Source organism: Mustela nigripes, chromosome 2, assembly GCF_022355385.1.
Source record: "Mustela nigripes isolate SB6536 chromosome 2, MUSNIG.SB6536, whole genome shotgun sequence".
In the NCBI taxonomy this organism is placed as follows: domain Eukaryota; kingdom Metazoa; phylum Chordata; class Mammalia; order Carnivora; family Mustelidae; genus Mustela; species Mustela nigripes.
The window spans coordinates 111,168,963-111,187,477 of NC_081558.1; the positions used below are offsets into that span (position 1 = coordinate 111,168,963).

Consider the following 18,515-nt stretch of genomic DNA (forward strand, 5'->3'; position numbering starts at 1 on the left):
GGACAAATTCCTTTTTCATTTCTAATTAGTCAGACAGGTACCCCTGCCAGGAAGACCTTCAGGTGAGCATCAGCTAACCAGTGTTCCCCCACTGAGCTGATAGGACTCCAACCCAAAGCAGGGACGCCCAACATCTCAGCTCACTCATGCTGCTAGAACCCAGGTAAGGGGACAGTGCCCACAGGCGTTCTAGGGTGTGGGGCTATATGGCCGGATGGTTCAGAAACTCTCTGGATGCCGTCACGTGGGGTTTCCACACGTCAGTTGGGGGTTGCTTGGTTCCATGGGTTGGCCCATTGCTGTTCTCAGCCTAAATCTGGAGTATGACTGACTAAAGAGGAAACAGATAGGATTGGGGTTGAGAGTAGCAAGGCATCCTGCTAGGCTAAGGATCTCCCATGCTTCTCTATGGTACGGCAAGCAAGGAGTTCAAATCACACACGAATATATCCTGAGCTTCCTTTGCTTCTGAAATGATTGAATTTTCATTAGTGTGAACCAGAAGTCAAGATGAGGATGGTCATTAGAATTATGCATTGAGAGAGAGAGGCAATGGGCACCTGAGTGGCTCAGTCGGTTAAGCATCTGCCTTCAGCTCAGGTCATAATGCCAGAGTCCTGGGACTTGGCCCCACGTGGGCCTCCCTGCTTGGTGGGGAGTCTGCTTCTCCCTGTCCCTCTGCTTCTGCACCCCACTCATGCTCTTTTTCTCTCAAATAAATAAATAAAATCTTTTTTAAAAAGAGAGAGAGGCAAAAACCAGAATGGGTCATCATATTACCTGCATGTTACCTGTTATATGCAGATTAATAAATTAATTCATGGAAAGCCTGCTACCAAGTTCAGTCTAGGCAAGTAGTTATTATTTTTATTATTATTATTCACTATCATTTTCCTCTTTCAGGTCAAACCTATTAATGTCTTTGGCACTAAAACATGTATCTTATACAGTTTATTCAACCAACATTTATTGGAAGCCTTCTGTATGCCAAGAGGTAGGCCAGTTGCTAGGGTTACAAAGATAAACAAAACAGAAAAGCGTCCCTACTTTCCACTCTCACTGGAATTGGGAGAGTGATATGTTCAGAAACAGTTGTCTTTCTCAGAGATCCACTGTCTGAGCAAAGGACAAGGAATAAGCAGGGTGCTTCGGGTATCTCAGGAGGGTAAACAGGAGTTATCTAAGCAAAAGGTCACCTGTGGAGAGAATGGGGCCAGCTACAGTAACTTCGCATTCTGTCCCTTGGGCTTCCAGGGCCCCTGAAGGGCCTGAAGGAGGGAGTGGACAGATCAGACATACCCCTTCACTATGAATGCTCTGCCAGCTTTACCTGTTAGCAGTGAGCTTCAAACCCACCTGCCGACAGTGGGCAGGACTAAAAAAATAAAAGCAAAAATGGGACCATTGAGATCAAAGTAGGAAAAGCAGAGAGAAGGAAGAGATAAGAGGAAGGAAAAACAAAACATTTAATGGAAAGCTCCTCTAATTTGTGGCCTCTGTGTGGAGGTGTGAAACTATGAGGACCACAGAAGATGTTTTAAAAAATTTAGCCTAAATACTGGCATTTGGGGACATTTGTACGCACAGCTCTAGGAAGGTAGCCAGCTGGATGACTGGGAGCTATCAGGTTGAATCTGGCAGAAAAGGAAAGTAAAACTAAGAGATTTTTAGTGCCCAGTCTATGCCAGCCACTTTAGCATTCAGCTCTGCCATTTCGATCCCATAACCACACTTGGTTATTATTCCTAACTCCTAATTTTCAAGTGAAAAAGCCCTAGGTCAAAGTAATCAGGAAGTAACTTGTTTATCATCTTTTTCACTCCAACTCCTGCTATATATTTTGGGCAGTTCTATTGCCTAAGGCTCAGGTTCTCAATCTTGAGCGTACCTCAGACTCTTCCAGAAGGCTTGTCAGAACACAGACTGCTGGGCCTAACCCCCAGTTTCTGATTCAGTAGATCTGGGGCAGGGCCCGAGGGTTTGTGTTTCTAACAAGTTCCTGGGTGACATTAATGCTGCTGCTACAAGACTTCTCTCTGAGAAGTGATCCACCCAATATCCCAGCCCAGCGGTTCCCAAACTGTGCTGCCTTTTGGAATCGCCTGGGGATCTTTAAAAACAAGCACCGACACGTAGCTCCCAGGCCCACACATTCTGATGTAACTGGTATAGATGCAATCTGGGCATTGTTACGGGGAAAAACTCTCCAGGTGACCATAACCTGCAGCAAAGGATGGTGACCATTGACCTAGCCTCACTTCGCCTTGACGCTAACACCCATCGCCTCCCTCTTCTCCAGCTGCCCAGCACTGGGGCCACGGGAGGGACTTGGAATGCACGAGCACTGCTCACCGCATCTCTCCCAACCCTCCTTCTCCCACTGGCTCACAACACCTTCTAGAACTCATTACACCTCTCGCCCCCTTCTCCCTTTCCTTTAGTCCTTCATCTCCTTCCTTATTCAAACTAGACCCTGTGCCACAGCAAGTGTTACAGCCATCTCTTGCCCACCATCATGGCATCAATGCCCTTGTTCTTTCCTTGACAACACTTACCTGCAAAAGTTCGAGGATCTAAACAATGCAGTGCAAAGAGGCTTCGTGAAGTTGATGGTGCTTGACCCGAGTCTTGATGAACAAGTAAAAGTGGAAGTGGGCATTTCAAGCAGGGGTACGGCATACACAGAGGCACAAAGGAGAGATTACCTGGAGATCTTCATGCTGTTGTCCTTGTCAAGCACAGGTACCCAGCCCTACAGTGTCAGGAAAAGGCAGCCTCTTGACAGATGGGGACAGGCCTTGGGGAACAAGCCAGGGAGTTTACATCAAGTTTACAAGCATGAAGAGCAGTCAGTTGATAGGGTTTTTTAAAGATTTTATTTATTTTATTTGACAGAGAGAGAGATCACAAGTAGGCAGAGAGGCAGGCAGAGACAGAGGGGGAAGCAGGCTCCCTGCTGAGCAGAGGGCCCGATGCGGGGCTCGATCCCAGGACACCGAGATCATGACCCGAGCCGAAGGCAGCGGCTTTAATCCACTGAGCCACCCAGGCGCCCCGATAGGGTTTTTTAAAAATGACTTTTAAATTATAACATTAATATGTACTTCTAGAAAACATGAAAAATGTAGAAAAGCATCAAGTAGAAAATAACAGTGGTCTTGAATCTAATGATCCAGAACTCAACACTGTTAGGATATTAAGGGAATTTATCCTTTTCTCCTATGCATATTCTTACTTAGCTGAGGACGTGCTGTGTATAAATAAGTGTGTATCTCACCTTCACACTTAACGTCATATACATAGTTAATGTTTTCGAAGTTTTGTAAATATCTTAATGACAGCGCAAAAGTCCATCGTCATGGATACTGTATACTTCATTCTCATACAGACGGAAATGAGGAAGGGGGATGTCACTGCTATAAATGAGACAACAGTGTTCATATTTGTGTGCACTTAGATCCTGTCAATGACTTCTTGTGATTGGTACCAAAAAAGAAATTAATGAATCAACAGTATGAAAATTGTAGACTCCCATTGTCAAAGTTTTTGCCAATTTACACTTTCATCATAGGTGTGAAAGAATGCACATTTCATCTTCTCTTGCCAGCACTTGGTGTTATGATTGGTGCCACTGAAGGATTTTTGGTATGAGGATGACATGAGCGGATTTGCATTTATAAAATCGCACGCTGGGGGCTGAGTCAAGCGGGCCAGATTGGAGCTGCTATTGCCATCCTTGCTGTTCTTGCTTTGCTTCCACATTCTCCTTTTTGCCATTTTCCCATTCTTCATCTTTTTTTTCCTCTGTAGAGAGTGTATATTAAATGCTCCCTGCCCACAAACACAAGGATTTTTACCAGGGGCAGAACTGAAAGGCCTCACTCTAGTGGTTGCGGCAAACCTGTGCCCAGCTCAGCGACCCTCTTCCTATAGGTGTCAAAAACAAACAAACAAACAAACAAACATTCTAGATAATAATTCTCCTTATGTAGATTTTTAAAATATTTTTCAAAGAATTTGCCAAGTGATTTATTGCTAAATTAGTTTCTTTCTGCATTCTGTGACCGTCCAACCCTACATATCATTCTGTCCCTGGAACATCTTTGTCCCTTCTCCTTCTGAACCCAGCATTTATCCTTCAAGACTTTCCTTAAAAGTCTGTGACATCTTCCTCCCTTACTTAGTCCTCCTATACTTACTCACGCCTCCCTGTCCTCACAGTTCAGTTATAGCATTTTCTACACCTACTACATTTTCTCCCTCTTGACCAAGAGTCCTTCAAGAGTAGAACATTTTGTATTCCCAGTTCTTATCTGGCACTCAGTTGCTACTCAGTAACTTATGAATGAATGAATGAATGAATTCCTATTTTACTAAGATACATGAACATTCCAGCTTAAATACTAATGAGTTGAAAAGTGTAAAGAGAGACAATATGGAGGTGATGTGAATTGCCAAAACCATACTCTGAATCACTGGTACCAGGTAAAACAGACACCTGGTATACCAGATGTCTTGATCCTGGATTCTAAGCTCTAAATATTAATTGTTCTGTGTGCTTGGATGTTGACTTGCACTCTATTCTTTTTCACTTTAAGTTCAAATTTAATTTATGCATAAGTATCTCTGTGCTAAAGGAAGTAAAGGGAATTAAGTAATGTCAATCCCAAAATGTGTATCAAAAAGAAAAAAAAAACTACCATGGACTGTTTATGGGTATCACACAAAAGAAAAGACTTGTGGTCCCATAAGTTTGGGAAACAACATTAAATAGATTTCCTTATCTCAGAATCTCATGGGAGGCATTGTAAGAAAAGGAAAGAAAGATCAGCTAGGCAATGGTGGAGAAGTAGAAGAGCAGTCAAGTATTCCTCCAGTAGTAGACAAGTGTCATCGTAGCCTCTTTATGCCAGAGAAGATTCAGAGTACAATTTAAAAGCAGAACAGCAAAAAGTATACCACTATATCCTAGCCCCTTACTCTGCATTTATCTCCTCAGTCCCACATGTGTGTAAGCCTCTGCCCCCCACCCACCCACCATGTGGATGAGATCAGCCTTCATTACTTCTCTTCTAGAGCCAGGAAGCAAGGTAATGTGTGGGAAGTGATAGCTGCAAGGTAATGTGTGGGAAGTGATAACAACTTAAAGCCATTCAACAGGAAAATTTGTTAAAAGACCAAGACATTGTAAAAGCTGAAACACTTGAGTCTATTAAGTCCCCTGCTTCTTAGAACATTTTGTTACCAGGAAATGTTTCAAGGAGGGAAAACACTGAACTATAACAGCACTGTCAAATACTGAAGCCTGGTACAAAGAGCAACGTTTTACAAGACATCTGTCTTTCTGCCATTAGGGGAACCTCTGAAAAGTTCTGCTTCTTTTTCCTCCTACCCCGGTATAACTCCCCCACCTTCCTTGCCCTAGATACACTCCTCTGTTTCTCTCCTCCCTCCTCCTCCTTCCTCCCTTCCTCACCGCTCTCTCATTCATAACCTGTGCTGATTTCACAGACACTGTTAAAATGGGACAGTAAGCTAAGACTACCCAATGGTTATTTAATGCTCTTTAGTAAGAAGGGAACTAATTAAATGACTAGAGGTTTAGATATTTGTTGTTTATTGGAGCCAAACTCTTTAAGAGAGCCTGGAGCGTTCTCCTAAACAAACACTGCTCTTTCACGGCCTCTTGGTCCAAGACCAAATGAGATGGAGAGTTTAAGAGAGTTTAAGAGACAGAGGAGACAGTATCTTTTCATAGATACGGGGGGGGGGGAAAAAAAAAAGAAAGGGGAGGAGGGGGAGAAGAAGAAAAGGAAAGAGAAGAAAACAAGAAGGGGGGGGGGGAGGGGAAGGAGAAAGAAGAAGAAGGGGGGGGAGGGGAGGGGAGGGGGAGGAGAAGGAGAGGGAGGAAGGAGAAGGAGAATGGGAGTGTGGGCTGAAATAGAAAATACAGGGGAAAGCTTCTGTGTCTTTCACAGGAAGACCAGTGAGCACGGTTTGTCTGTTGGCAGCTGCTGTCCATCAGTGATCATCAGGAGGTTGGATTGGAGCAGTGTTGACACATTTGTAGTCAGCCTCATAGCCTGCTTAACTCTTCATTAGAAATATGCCCATCAAGACAATGTTTTTAAACAATAGTCTTCTAAACAAAAAAGTAAAGACAAGCCCAAATATCTCCTTGGCAATCTTAACAAACACCATTACGCTATAACCAGGAGGCACCTTTGACAAAAACCGTCTATTAAATAAATAAAAGCATTAACTTTCTTGTTTGGGGATATTAGTAGGATGAAAAAAAAAAAAAAAAGGAAGCTTTAAAGAATCCTCCTTTTTGTTTTGTTTCTGTTTTAACTACTAAAGTTGTGTTGTAAAAGTGAATCTTGTTCCCAGCATCAAACCTTGATCCTGCCATTTCACAAGAAATCGGGCAAGGGCAACCCTCAGGAACTCTGAACAAAAGATATCTTCCAGGTGCTGAATCAGGAGGAACTGCCACTGTGAGAGACCTTCGAGCCCATGGGACTCTGAGCCTGAGACTCATATTTTCTATCCCACTTTTTCTACTGTGGACCCAAAATAATCTGGTGGAGGTGAAATATTCTCTTCCTTGGCTCAGATGAGGCACCTGGTGTCCTGAAAGAGGTTGGCTCACCACTGGCTTCCCACAGGCCAAATTTGAGGTTAATTGACCATCCGTCATCATCAGTAGGGCCATGATGTTGTTCCGACATTCAGAGAAAAGAAACTTGAACCAGCTACAGAGAAGGACTTCTGTCACCATCACTTCCTATCCTAAACCCAAACCCATGTGTCTTCAGCTGCACTGGTTGGGGGGGGGGGGTTGAAAATCATTTCGGAAATAGCTGGTTCATCATTTGTTACTCTCCCTTTGAAGAAGCTTCTAGAATTGCCAACCTATTCATTGGATGCATATTAATGTTCTGAATGAAAACCTGTTTTTTTTTTTCCATTAGAATTGGGTTTCTGTTCATGAAAAGTACATGTATTGACCTTTGGGGGAAATTCTGTATTCATAATTAGTTTGAAAATGCTGTTTGGTGGGAGATGAAAGGGTATCATTGACAGATCTCGGTTTCTGACCAAAACCAGCCTGAGGAACAGAGAGATGTGTATGCAGTGCTTCTGTTTGTCTCACTCTGCAGACCTCAGTGACCAGCTCCTTGAAGTGGTGGGGCTAGAGGGAGCCATGGAGATGGGGCAGATCTACACTGGCCTGAAGAGTGCGGGCAGGAGGCTAGCCCAGTGCTCCTCTGTCACCATCAGGTATGTTTCCTCATTACCCAGCAGCCTCCAGGTCTTCTTTCCCTTCAGTGTTCTTACGGACAAGGACTAGGGAGCCATCTTTGGATTTCAGTGCAGGGAGAGTGCAGGACGGAAGCCTGATTAACTTTTATAAAGCATATCTTTAGAGACATTTAGTTTCTCAAACCAGGTAAAATGCAACCATCTAAGACATCAACCATGACCTGTCTGTTATTCCCTTGTAATGAATTGGTGAAGTTCTCTAAATAGTATAAGATTATGAGGTCCAGAGAACCAGAGGTTCAACTCCTTGCCTTTTCTTTTAAAATTCAGTTAACCAATATATAGTACCTCATTCATTTCAGATGTGGAGTTCAGTTATTAATCAGTTGCATGTGACACCCAGTGCTCATCACATCACGTGCCCTCCTTAATGCCCATCACCCGGTTATCCCATCCCCCCACCCACCTCCCCTCCAGCAGCCCTCAGTTTGTTCCCTATAGATAACAGTCTCTCATGGTTTGTCTCCCTCTCTGATTTCTTCCCTTTCAGTTTGCCCTCCCTCCCCCTACGATCCTCTGCTCAGTGTTGCCTTTCTTATCTTTACAAATTAAGATGCTAGATGTATGCCAGGGGTTACACTGTGACAGAAACCAGGTTCTCTGCTCACTCTTTCTTGGATAGTGGCCTTAGAAATACTATGTCCTGTGTGCCTTTGTAGAGCCAAACCATCAACATCAGCCCATCTGTCATAATTGCCTAAGAGGGCGATGCTTCTGCAAGGTGGGGCCGTCACAGGTCTGTCACTACAGACTGCTGGAAAGATTCAGTCTAAGAGGGCATCCTCTGATTTTGGTTGCTTCTGTTTAGTCAATAAAACTCATCAGATTCTTCTCTACCTGGTTATTTGAGAAGTCTTTATTCCCTTCCTTTTCCCCATTCAATTTTTACAGTTCAAAGCTTTTAGTGTACCTTAGGGATCTCCTTGAAGGGCCAGAGTATGCAGATTTCCCAAAAATATTTGACCACAGAACTCTTTCCTCCCAAAACCCCTTGGGTGAGTGTCCTCAGCACACTTTTAAGAAAGTGCTACTCTAGGCACTAACCAGTATCTTTCACAAAGATCCCCAGAGCTGGTTCCCTGGCAGTCTGTTTGCACAGCCAAGCCATAACTGACACAGATCACGAGAACATAACATCTTAGTCCCCGGGGAATCAAAAAAGCCACATGTCAGAGGGAGGACTTTTTCTTCACATTCAGTAGACCTATTTTCAGATAGAATGGGGGGGGGTCCAAGATCCCCATCCTCCTGGGCATTTCCCAGACACCCTCTTCAGCCCCAAGAACCTAAACGCTGCTCTCTCCGCTTACGATCGGTTTTATTATTAGGTTTATTATTTTTTATTATTAAATATTCTCGAGATGAGTCAGACAATGATCGACATTGACACATAGCCTGTGTTCCTCGTTTTATCATTTCAAAAGCAGGGCCGATGCCAAACCCAGGTGACAGCTTCCCAGCCAGTGGGTGGCAACTGTTTGTTCCCTGCTGGCCCAGACCAGAGGCTTCCGAAAGGACTTTCCTTTTCTCCCAAAGGCAATAGAGAACAAATTCACAACTCTTCCCCAGAAGGAAGTCTAAAGACCTCATCTCTCTCCTTCTAAGAATCCGTATGGCGGAGAAGCCTTGTCCCCGACGAGAAAGCAACACTGTCTTCTCTCCTCTCCTCCTACCATGGGGATGGTATTCACAATGACCCCCTTTCCCAGCTAAGCCAAGTTCATAGTCCATGCAACCACGGAGTGCCCTGCTGTTCCAGACATGAATGAGAGGATAGTTAGGAGCGGGGGCAAGGCAAACACACTCAGACCTGAGCAGTACCTTGCATAAGTTAGAGACATTACTTCATTGACATGGTGCAACCTCTCAGTCAACAGGGAGACCAGGCCTTTTCCCATTTCATAACCTTTCCCGTTTCGCTGTGGAGTTTCTGGCACAGTCTGCAGGCCCTCCGGCTGGTTGTTGACTGAGGGTCTGCTCAGCACCGGTGTAGCCATCCCTGTTGCCGCTGTTTCCCAAACTTCCAGCAGTGGACCTCCCTCCTCACAGCTCACCCGGCACAGTGTTTCTCAAAGTTGGGTCTGAACACCAAAGCAACAGAATTGCCCATAGCCTGAGTTGTGACCTCAAGACCTGCCTGGTCAGAATTCCCAAGGTGGGCTCAGAAATCTGTTTGTTTTTTTTTTTTTTTAAGATTTTATTTATTTATTTGACAGGCAGAGATCACAAGGAGGCAGAGAGGCAGGCAGAGAGAGAGAGAGGGAAGCAGGCTCCCTGCTGAGCAGAGAGCCCGATGCGGGACTCGATCCCAGGACCCTGAGATTATGACCTGAGCCGAAGGCAGCGGCCTAACCCACTGAGCCACCCAGGCGCCCCAGAAATCTGTTTTTAACAAGCCCTCCAGGGGAGTCTTAGGGAACCACTCCGAGGTGGGCAGAGGAGGTCCTCCCACTTCTGTCTCCTTTGGGGGGACCACCCAAATTCTTGGGTGGGCCAAATTCTTGGCCTCCAGAAGCGTCGGAGTTCACTGTGTTCTCTCGGTGCTTGGTATTGCAGGACAAACAAGCTGCTGCCAATGCAAGTGGACGGGGAGCCCTGGATGCAGCCCCCTTGCACGGTGAGTGCCGCCAATCTTTGGGCCAAGGGTTAGAAGCTTTATCTTGGGCCCCTGTGGGGGCACTGGCAGTGGGAAACCGCTGACTCTCAGAGTTGCCTGGCATTTGGGGAAATCATCCAGTGCCGCCTGTTTTCTACTTTATTCATCCACCCATTCACGTCCCTGCTGAGACTTCATAGAGCACCCACTCTGTGCCAGGCACCACGAGGTACCAGTTCCCAAACCCAATGAGACAAAGACCTGTCCCCTAAAGTGCTCACACATACAGCTGGCAAATTCCAAGACTTCTCTGCAATATCCTTGGGCATCTCCTCTTGAGTCATTGCAATGGCAAAGAACTTGGCCCCCCAGAAGGAAATCTGCTGTGTTGATGAATAAGTCTAATTGTTAGAAAGCATCTCTTTGTGTGGAAGCCAAATCGGTACCCTGGCCCTGGAACTTCTGCCCAGGCACTGTGACCCCTGGAGCCCAGGGGTTATTGCGGGTTATTGTTACACACACACTTCACCACCAAGGCATGGACCTGAACTCCCCTCTGCAAGGGGAGACGCCGAGTTCTCACTCAGCATCCAGCCCTGTGCCTTGTTTGGAACAGGGGCACAATGATACTTGCTGAACAGTGAGTAAATGCTGAACAAATGAGCAAACAAAAGAAAGGGAACATCCTCCTTCCCCGACTTACCATACCTACAGCCACCCTCCATTTAGCACAATGACGGGGCCAGGCGTCCTTCCTGCTTAGCTAGAAACCCAGCTAAAAACTCAATGGTGAAGAGAAACACTGTCTCAGTGTTCGGGGCCAGGGTGCTCCCTAGGCCATTACATTAATATCACCTTCAATACTGTGGTGACTGTGCAAACCTCCAGAGGCAAAGGCAATGCTTCTAAGCTCCCTCACTTGTGGAGTATTCAAATATCTCAAGAACCTGCTATTTTGAGCCCTCAGAACACCAAGTTTTCTTCTACTAGAGGAAGGGTTTGCATGAGATTTCTACCAGGCCTGAATCGTAGATGTGTTTCCATCACTCTTGGGTCCATGTGACTTCTGTAGATTATAAAACTGGCCCTTAGAGACAGACTCTAGGGATGGCAACTTCTATAAAGGGTATCAAAAGCAGAGATTTTTCTGCAAAACCTTACCTCAATCTTCTGGCTTCTATGAAGACTAAGAAAAAGATGAAAACACACTACAGCAAAAACTAATAATAGCTTACCACTTTGTTAGAATTAGAAAGGATGGAGGAAATTTCTACTACTTATAATTTCGATGGAGCTAAATTGAGAAAAATCTATCCAAACTCCTCTTGTCTTCTAAAAAAAGGCTGGAAGAAATCAAATCCTCTCCCACCTGGCTCAGCAAGATCTGGAAACTGGATTGCCATTTCTCTTTGTGCAAGGACTTGGTTTTAGAAACAGCCCAATGCTTCTCCGGTCCCCACCCTGACCCTCTCTCCGGACCCACCCTTCAGAGATTTCAGTTGAATGGGAAAACACGAGATGTGACCCAGTGACCTTAAGACACAGTCCGAAGATAGCCGCATGTAAAGATATAGGCGTCTTTTCAGGCTCCCGTCACAAAAAATCACAGATTGGGCATCTTCAATGACGGAAATGTATTACTGTCCCACCGGGACGCTGGAAGTCTAAGACCAATGTGCTGGCGGGGTTGTCGTGGTATGGCTTTTCTCCCTCACTTGCAGACAGCTGTCTTCTCTCCGTGTCCTCACATGGCTTTTTCTCTGTGCGTGCACACTCCTGGTGTCTCTTCTTATAATAAGGATGCCAGCCCTCATGGTGTAGGGCCCCATCTTTCTGACTTTATCTGCCCTTACTTACCCCTTAAAGGTCCTGTGTCCAAATATAGGCGCAGTAGGGGCTAAAACTTCCACGTAGGAATTTGGGAGAAACATAATTCAGTGCATAACAGAAAGCCACCTTCAGCTCGCAATAGTGAAAACGAAAGTATCCTTTCTGAAACATTTTCCTGAAGACATACATCAGCTGGGAAGTAATTCTGAATGAAAGGCTTAATGACAGGACATCGTGACACAAAACAACTTTTGGTAAAAATTGAAACCAGTTAAATTAGAATGAAGGAATGCGGGAGGCATAGTAAAAAAATAATAATAATAAGTAAAATTTTTTAAAAATAAATAATTTTTAACAATTAAAAATAAGAGGGGATAGTAAAAATATAGTGAAATTTTTCATTGTCTGTCTTTACTTTGATAATGAAAAGCATAAACCAGAAGAAAATTTGAATAATTAGTGAAATAAAAAACAGGGTGCACACCTTTCAAATCTTGGAGGCTTTAAATTTCATGAACCCTAGGGGCGCCTGGGTGGCTCAGTGGGTTAAAGCCTCTGCCTTCAGCTCAGGTCATGATCTCAGGGTCCTGGGATCAAGCCCCGCATCGGGCTCTCTGCTCAGCAAGGAGCCCACTTCCTCTTCTCTCTCTGCCTGCCTCTCTGCCTACTTGTGATCTGTCTGTCAAATAAATAAATAAAATCTTTAAAAAAAAAAATTTCATGAACCCTATCAATGTCAAACCAGATAGAAAGCAAATCACAAGCAAACATTTTAATTTTTTCAAGTTTTCGTTTTAATTCCATTTAGGTAACATACAATGTTATATTAGTTTCAGCTGTACAATATAGTGACTTGACAATTCCATACACCACCCCAACAATAACAAACAAACTTTAAATAAAAATGTTCAGGTAAGATGAAAGAGGTTAAGGCCAAATATATCAATAGTGACCCCCAAAATGTGCTAAAATTTCCTGTTAAAAGCACAGTACTCTCATATTGGGTTAAAAATTAAAATCCAATGATGTGTTTCTTGTAAGAGAAGCAAAAGGACATATATATCTTTTTATTTTATTTTTTTATCAAGCATAGAGAAATAAAAAGTAAAAAATGATATGATTAATTACATTAATTTTAGGCAAACTAACCTTCCAACATGCCAAAAGCATGGCGTGGAATAAGAAGGTCACTTTTCATTTGATAACAGGTACACTCATTTCTGAGATGTAGTAGTCAATAAAATTATAGGTGTGCAATAACAGAATCAAAATATATACTGGGAAAGACAGGATGAATATATATTCTGAGGGAAAAAAATAGATATAAAAGATGAAGTTGACATAGATACAAGTGTTGAGAGGCTTTAAAATATTTCTTTCTGCCTTTGAGGTCAAGAAGCAAAAATAAACAAAATCACAACATGGATAAGATAACTCTATAACCTATAAACAAATTAAATATCTCAGTTTTTTTTCAAGGATCCAGAGCATATTTACTAAAATAGATCTTAAACTAGTTCACAAAGAAGAAAATCTATATAAAGCCAGAGGGGAAAATCATAAAGCTTATTTTATTTGATCATAAGGCAACAATCCCAGAAATTAATAGTAGAAGGTTAAATGAATAAACAAGCAGAATCCAATCACTTGGAGGTTTTTAAATCTCCTAAAGAATAGTAGATTCAAATGGAGATCAAAACCACCATCACAGACTATTCCAAAAATAATAAAAATCAGAAGGTTCTCATTGAAAAACTGCAGAATATATCCTGAACTGTATTTGGAAGTAAATTCAAAGTGTCATATACTTTCATCATTTAAAAAGGGGAAACAAGTAATGAATAATTGCAAAATTAGAAGAACAACATTAAAACAAACAGGAGAAGCAGAAGGAGGAAAATGGTAAGACTAAGAGAAGAAATTACATAATTAGGAAGCAGGAAAATCGAGAACCTGTTTTTTAAATATGTCAAATATTTAAAAGCCTAATTTTAAAAACAAAAAAATAAAGATCAGAGACCTTAAAATATAAAATATATATACTGTAATAAAATATAAGTATAAATGTGATGGTTTCATTTAATTATAAGACATATCTTGATTCTAATAAACTTGACCATCTCATGAAAATTCTAGGTAACTTCTAATGAAAGAGAAAATACCTTCAAGAAATTACATCCAAAATGATCTTAAAACAGATGGTGAACTGGTGAGTTCTTCCGTACTATTGGGAAATAAATATTCATGTAAACGCTTCTGAATTATAAACAAAAAAAGGAAGCCACCTGATCCATTTCATGAAATTAGGACAGCTACAAAAACTGAATAGAAATTATCATTTTTTAAAAGATTTGTTCATTTATCTTGGAGAGATAAAGCATGAGCAGGGAGAGAGGGAGAGGAAGAGAGTCTCAAGCAGACTCCATGCTAAGCATGGAGTCTAACCCAGGCCTCAGTTCACAACCCAGAAATCATGACCTGAGGCAAAATCAGGAGTCTGATGCTTAACTGGCTGAGCCAGCCAGGTGCTCCTATTTTTTTTTTTTTTAAGATTTTATTTATTTATTTTGAGAGCAGGAAGATGGGCACAGGGAGAGAGAGAGAGAATCTCTAGCAGACTCCCCACTGAGTGTGGAGCCTGACACGGGATTCAACCTCATGACCTTCAGATCATGACCTGAGCAGAAACCAAGAATGAGACACTTAACTAACGGAGCCACGCTGGCACCCCAAAATTGTGATTTTTAAAGAAAAAAACTCTTAGGACACTAAAACCAGAAAAATACTCAAAATATCCCTCAAAATAAGAAAAAAAAAGTATCCTAAGCAAATAATAAATATTTTATTTAATACTAAAACACTAGCAGAATTCTCATTAAAATCCTGGGCGAGACCTGTACGCTAATACCATTTGTAAGTTTTAGCCAATGCAATATAAACAACACAGAAAAAAAAATGTAGCCATTTGGAAAAGAGTCAAAACTGTCATTATTTGCAGATACTATGATTATGTATATAGAAAGCTAATGAAATCAACTGAAAACTCCAAAGATTAAATTATTTCAGTGAAACTCTATAGAAAGATAGACAGAAGTTAATAGCCTTTGTATATTTCAGCACTAACTAATCAGAAGAAGATAATAGAAAAAATTAAAGTATCATAACAGGAACAATCAAAACCAAAATATGAAGAAAAAATTTAAAAATTTTTTATGAAGAAAAAATTTAAACTAATAAGACTTAACCAATATTATATATATATATATATATATATATATATATATATATGAATTTTATAACATCCCATGTTTCTAAATAGGGATCTCAACCAAAAACCCAATGCAATTATTTTTTTAACTTGACAAAACAATGCAATAGTTAAGGTGTTTTATGAAAGAGCTGTGAGGAAGGACTTACCACAAGGTATTAAAATAGAGAGCCATAATACTTGGCATGATATTGAATAGATGAATCAGTAGTACAGAAGAGAGCCCTAAGAAATCCTAGTATACATAAAGCCTATTAAAAAAGAAGAAAGAACACAAGTTAATTTGAAAAGAATAGGCTCTTTAATGTAGAGTGTCAAAGCAATTGCCAATTTGGGAAAATGTCATTATATACTGAAACCTCTTACCCCAAACTATACTCCAAAAACAAAATCAGAAATGAATTATTTAACAATTAATTAATTAAAAATTAGGACTACCGAGGGGGGAACATAGATGACTATAATCACACTGTGAGCTTGCACTTTCTGAGAAAAAGGTGACATATTTGACTGCTAGCACATTGAAGTCTACAAGTCAAGAATCAATGTAGAAATTGTAAAGGCCAAGGTCAAGATGTGTGCAACAGCTATCTCAGAGAACAGGTTCATTCCCACAGTGTCTAAAGAGCTCTTAGACACCAGGAGAAGAGGCAACAATGCAAGAGTGAGCAGACAGTTCACCGAAGTAATACCGTGGACATCCAAAGCCATGAAATTTTACTTAGTATCTTAAGTTAAGGAAAAAGGGGGAAAGAATTTCAGATTGAAATTGTGAGAAAACCATGCCATGTTTCCCTTGTCAAAGTAGCATAATTTCTTTTCCTTTTTAAAATAATATTCATTGCCATCGAGGTGTATAAGTGGTGAGATAAGTGTATAAACCAAAAGGGCACCTGGGTGGCTCAGTCGGTTGAGCCTCTGACTCTTGATTTCGGCTATGGTCGTGATCTCGGGTCCTGATTCCGGGGTCCCACCTGAGGCTCTGCGCTCAGCAGGAAGTCTGCTTGGGATTCTTTCCCTCTGCCCCTCCCACAACTCGCATGTGTTCGCGTACTTGCTCTCTCACTCTCTCTCTCAAATAAGTAAGTTTTTAAAAAAAAAAAAAGGTACAACCAGAAAGCCATTCTGGATAACAGTGGGAGCCATATATCAAGAAGAACCTTACAAATACTAATATACGTTGATCCAGCTCATTTCCTTTGACCCTTAAAATTTTGTTCATTGTTCTTTTAGAAATTTATTTTAAATAAAATATAGGTTATCAGTAAAAAAAAGGCAGAAAAAATCAACATTTAAGGAAAGGGTTAAGTAAGCTATGTGAGATTCATCAAATAGAATAATTTTCTGTCATTGAAAGCCATGTTAATTAACATCTAATGGCATCAGAAACACTTATAAAAGAACACTAAATTAAAACAGATTATCTGAAAACAGATTAAGAAGCTGATTTCAAAGTATTAAAAACATATAAACATATAAATAAACCAAAAAATATGTATAAATACCTAAAAGTTAACTGCAATTACCTCTATGTGATTTTTTAAATTTTTCCATATTTCCCAAATTCTCAAAAAGGAGCATATGTTTTTTTATACCTATAAATTTATGTATATCAGAAATGTATTATTAAGAAAACTTGCCTTGTGCTTACAGCACAGTCAGATGACCTTTCATGTTTTATCATCAGCTAGGCAGCATAATTTGAGGCTTATAATTAGGAATATTCCCCTGCAGTTAGGATCTCAAAGTGGAAAGGGATTCCGGTTATCTAGTCCAGTGAATCCCAAACTGAAGTGTGTGTCCAAATAACCTGAAAGGCTTTTAAAATACGGGTTGCTGGGTTTCTGATTCAGTAATTCTGGATGAGAATCTGCCTTTCTGACAAGTTCCCAAGAGATGCTGATTCTGTTGGTGTAGGGACCATACCTGGAGAACAGATAATCTAGTCAAATTCCCTGACTTATCAATAAATCCCAGATTTCTCCTCCACCACTGGCAAACCCAACTGTCCAGCTATATCTAAAAGCCTCTGGTGGCAAGAAATCGTCTCATGAAGCAGGGCATCCATCCAAAGAACTTAGACAGCAAAGACCTAAAAAGATGGTACAAGTGCTCTCCCATCTCCCCGAGGCTTGCTTTAAGCAGGAGTGTTTCCCAAATGACTTGGGAAGGGTCCACGCTTACAGTTACTGGCCATTTTGCGGGACATCATCTGAGTCATCTGCCCAGAGGGGGCAACGTTCAGGAAGGAGTCCCTCAGTTTATTGCTTCTCTTGGAGTAATAAAAATGTGTTGATTTGCCGGAAATGGCCCCCAAAACAAACTCAACACTCAGCACTAGTAAAATTTTAAAATGCACTCCATTCTAAAAGGGAAATTACATGCTGCAGTGGTTTTGTGAATTTTGAGCTATCACACAAGAGCCTATGAGGGTTCTCTCCCTCATAGAGCAGAGAACTAAGAAAATGAGGCTGCTATTCTCCGTGCTTGTTCCAGAATGTTGTAAATCTCTTGAAAGGTCTTTAAGAAAATCATCAAGACCTCAGTTAATTGCCTGACAAGCCCAATTAGCAGAGAAATTTGGGGTGTAATTACGAAGATATGGGATGTTGTCTTTCCATTGGGGGTTAAAAAGGCTAGCTCCACCATGTCCAATTACCTCCTCCAGTGGGCTCTGAACTAGTTAACCCACTAGTTAGCCTCTCCCAAATGAGAGAGAAGGGGATAAAAGACTGACATCTCTTTGACTCAAAAATATAATCTACTTCTTACCTTCAGTTACCTATGGCACTGGACTCCATAGACCACATCAAAAGCTCATGTTAGCCAGCATCTCCAAACTCCTACCCCATCCCATCAAGACCTTTGTCAAAACTGCTGAAAAACCAAATGGGAGATCTGAATTTCACTTCCTCCTCTTTGCCCTGGAGGTGCTAACAAGCAAATAAATTGCTCAGCTAGAGAAAGAAAAAGGAGAAGTAAGGGTCTTCCATCATCCAAAAAAAAAAAAAAAATGGGCTCTATCAGCGGGAAATGTAGGCAGTATATCAGCTGTCCCTATCTGTCCCAAACATAGCCATCTCGACTGCCAGGACATCCTCTCTCTCTCCTGGGTTGTGCTCATCCGTCAGTTCTTCCACTGCCTGCCTGTGCTGTCAAAAGGTTGCGCGCTGGTTCAGGGAGTAGTGTCGTGAAGAAGATGGAGTCTTTCCTCACAGCGGCTCTGGTGCCCAGGAATGAGAAAAGGCTCACCACAACACAAGGACATGTGCCACAAGTCACTCTGGTCAATTAGTGCTCAATCACATGACACAGACAAGCTCCATCAGAGTCCCTTGTCTATGCCTCACTTCTGTGAATTCTGAAATAAACATAATGCCCATCATAAGGCCCATAACACAAAGTGGTACTTGATATATTCTTGGTTTGCTCTTCTGGGGACTGCCACAAAACGGAAAGATGTCCTCCCCTTCTGGAGGTCCTGGGTGGTGAAAA

General features: G+C 41.8%; 1 protein-coding gene across 4 annotated transcripts in view; it reads left to right on the forward strand.

Moving 5' to 3' along the window:
• Positions 1 to 18,515, forward strand: part of DGKG (diacylglycerol kinase gamma) — a 210,199-nt gene that overhangs the window by 176,709 nt on the left and 14,975 nt on the right. For all 4 annotated transcript variants that reach the window (XR_009402469.1, XM_059391334.1, XM_059391333.1 and 1 more), the window contains 2 exons: positions 7,164 to 7,284; positions 9,883 to 9,943. Coding sequence is in view for 3 of the 4 variants with exons in the window: in XM_059391334.1 (XP_059247317.1) it covers positions 7,164 to 7,284; positions 9,883 to 9,943 (182 nt within the window). In the remaining variant the exon portion in view is untranslated. The remainder of the gene's footprint in view (positions 1 to 7,163; positions 7,285 to 9,882; positions 9,944 to 18,515) is intronic.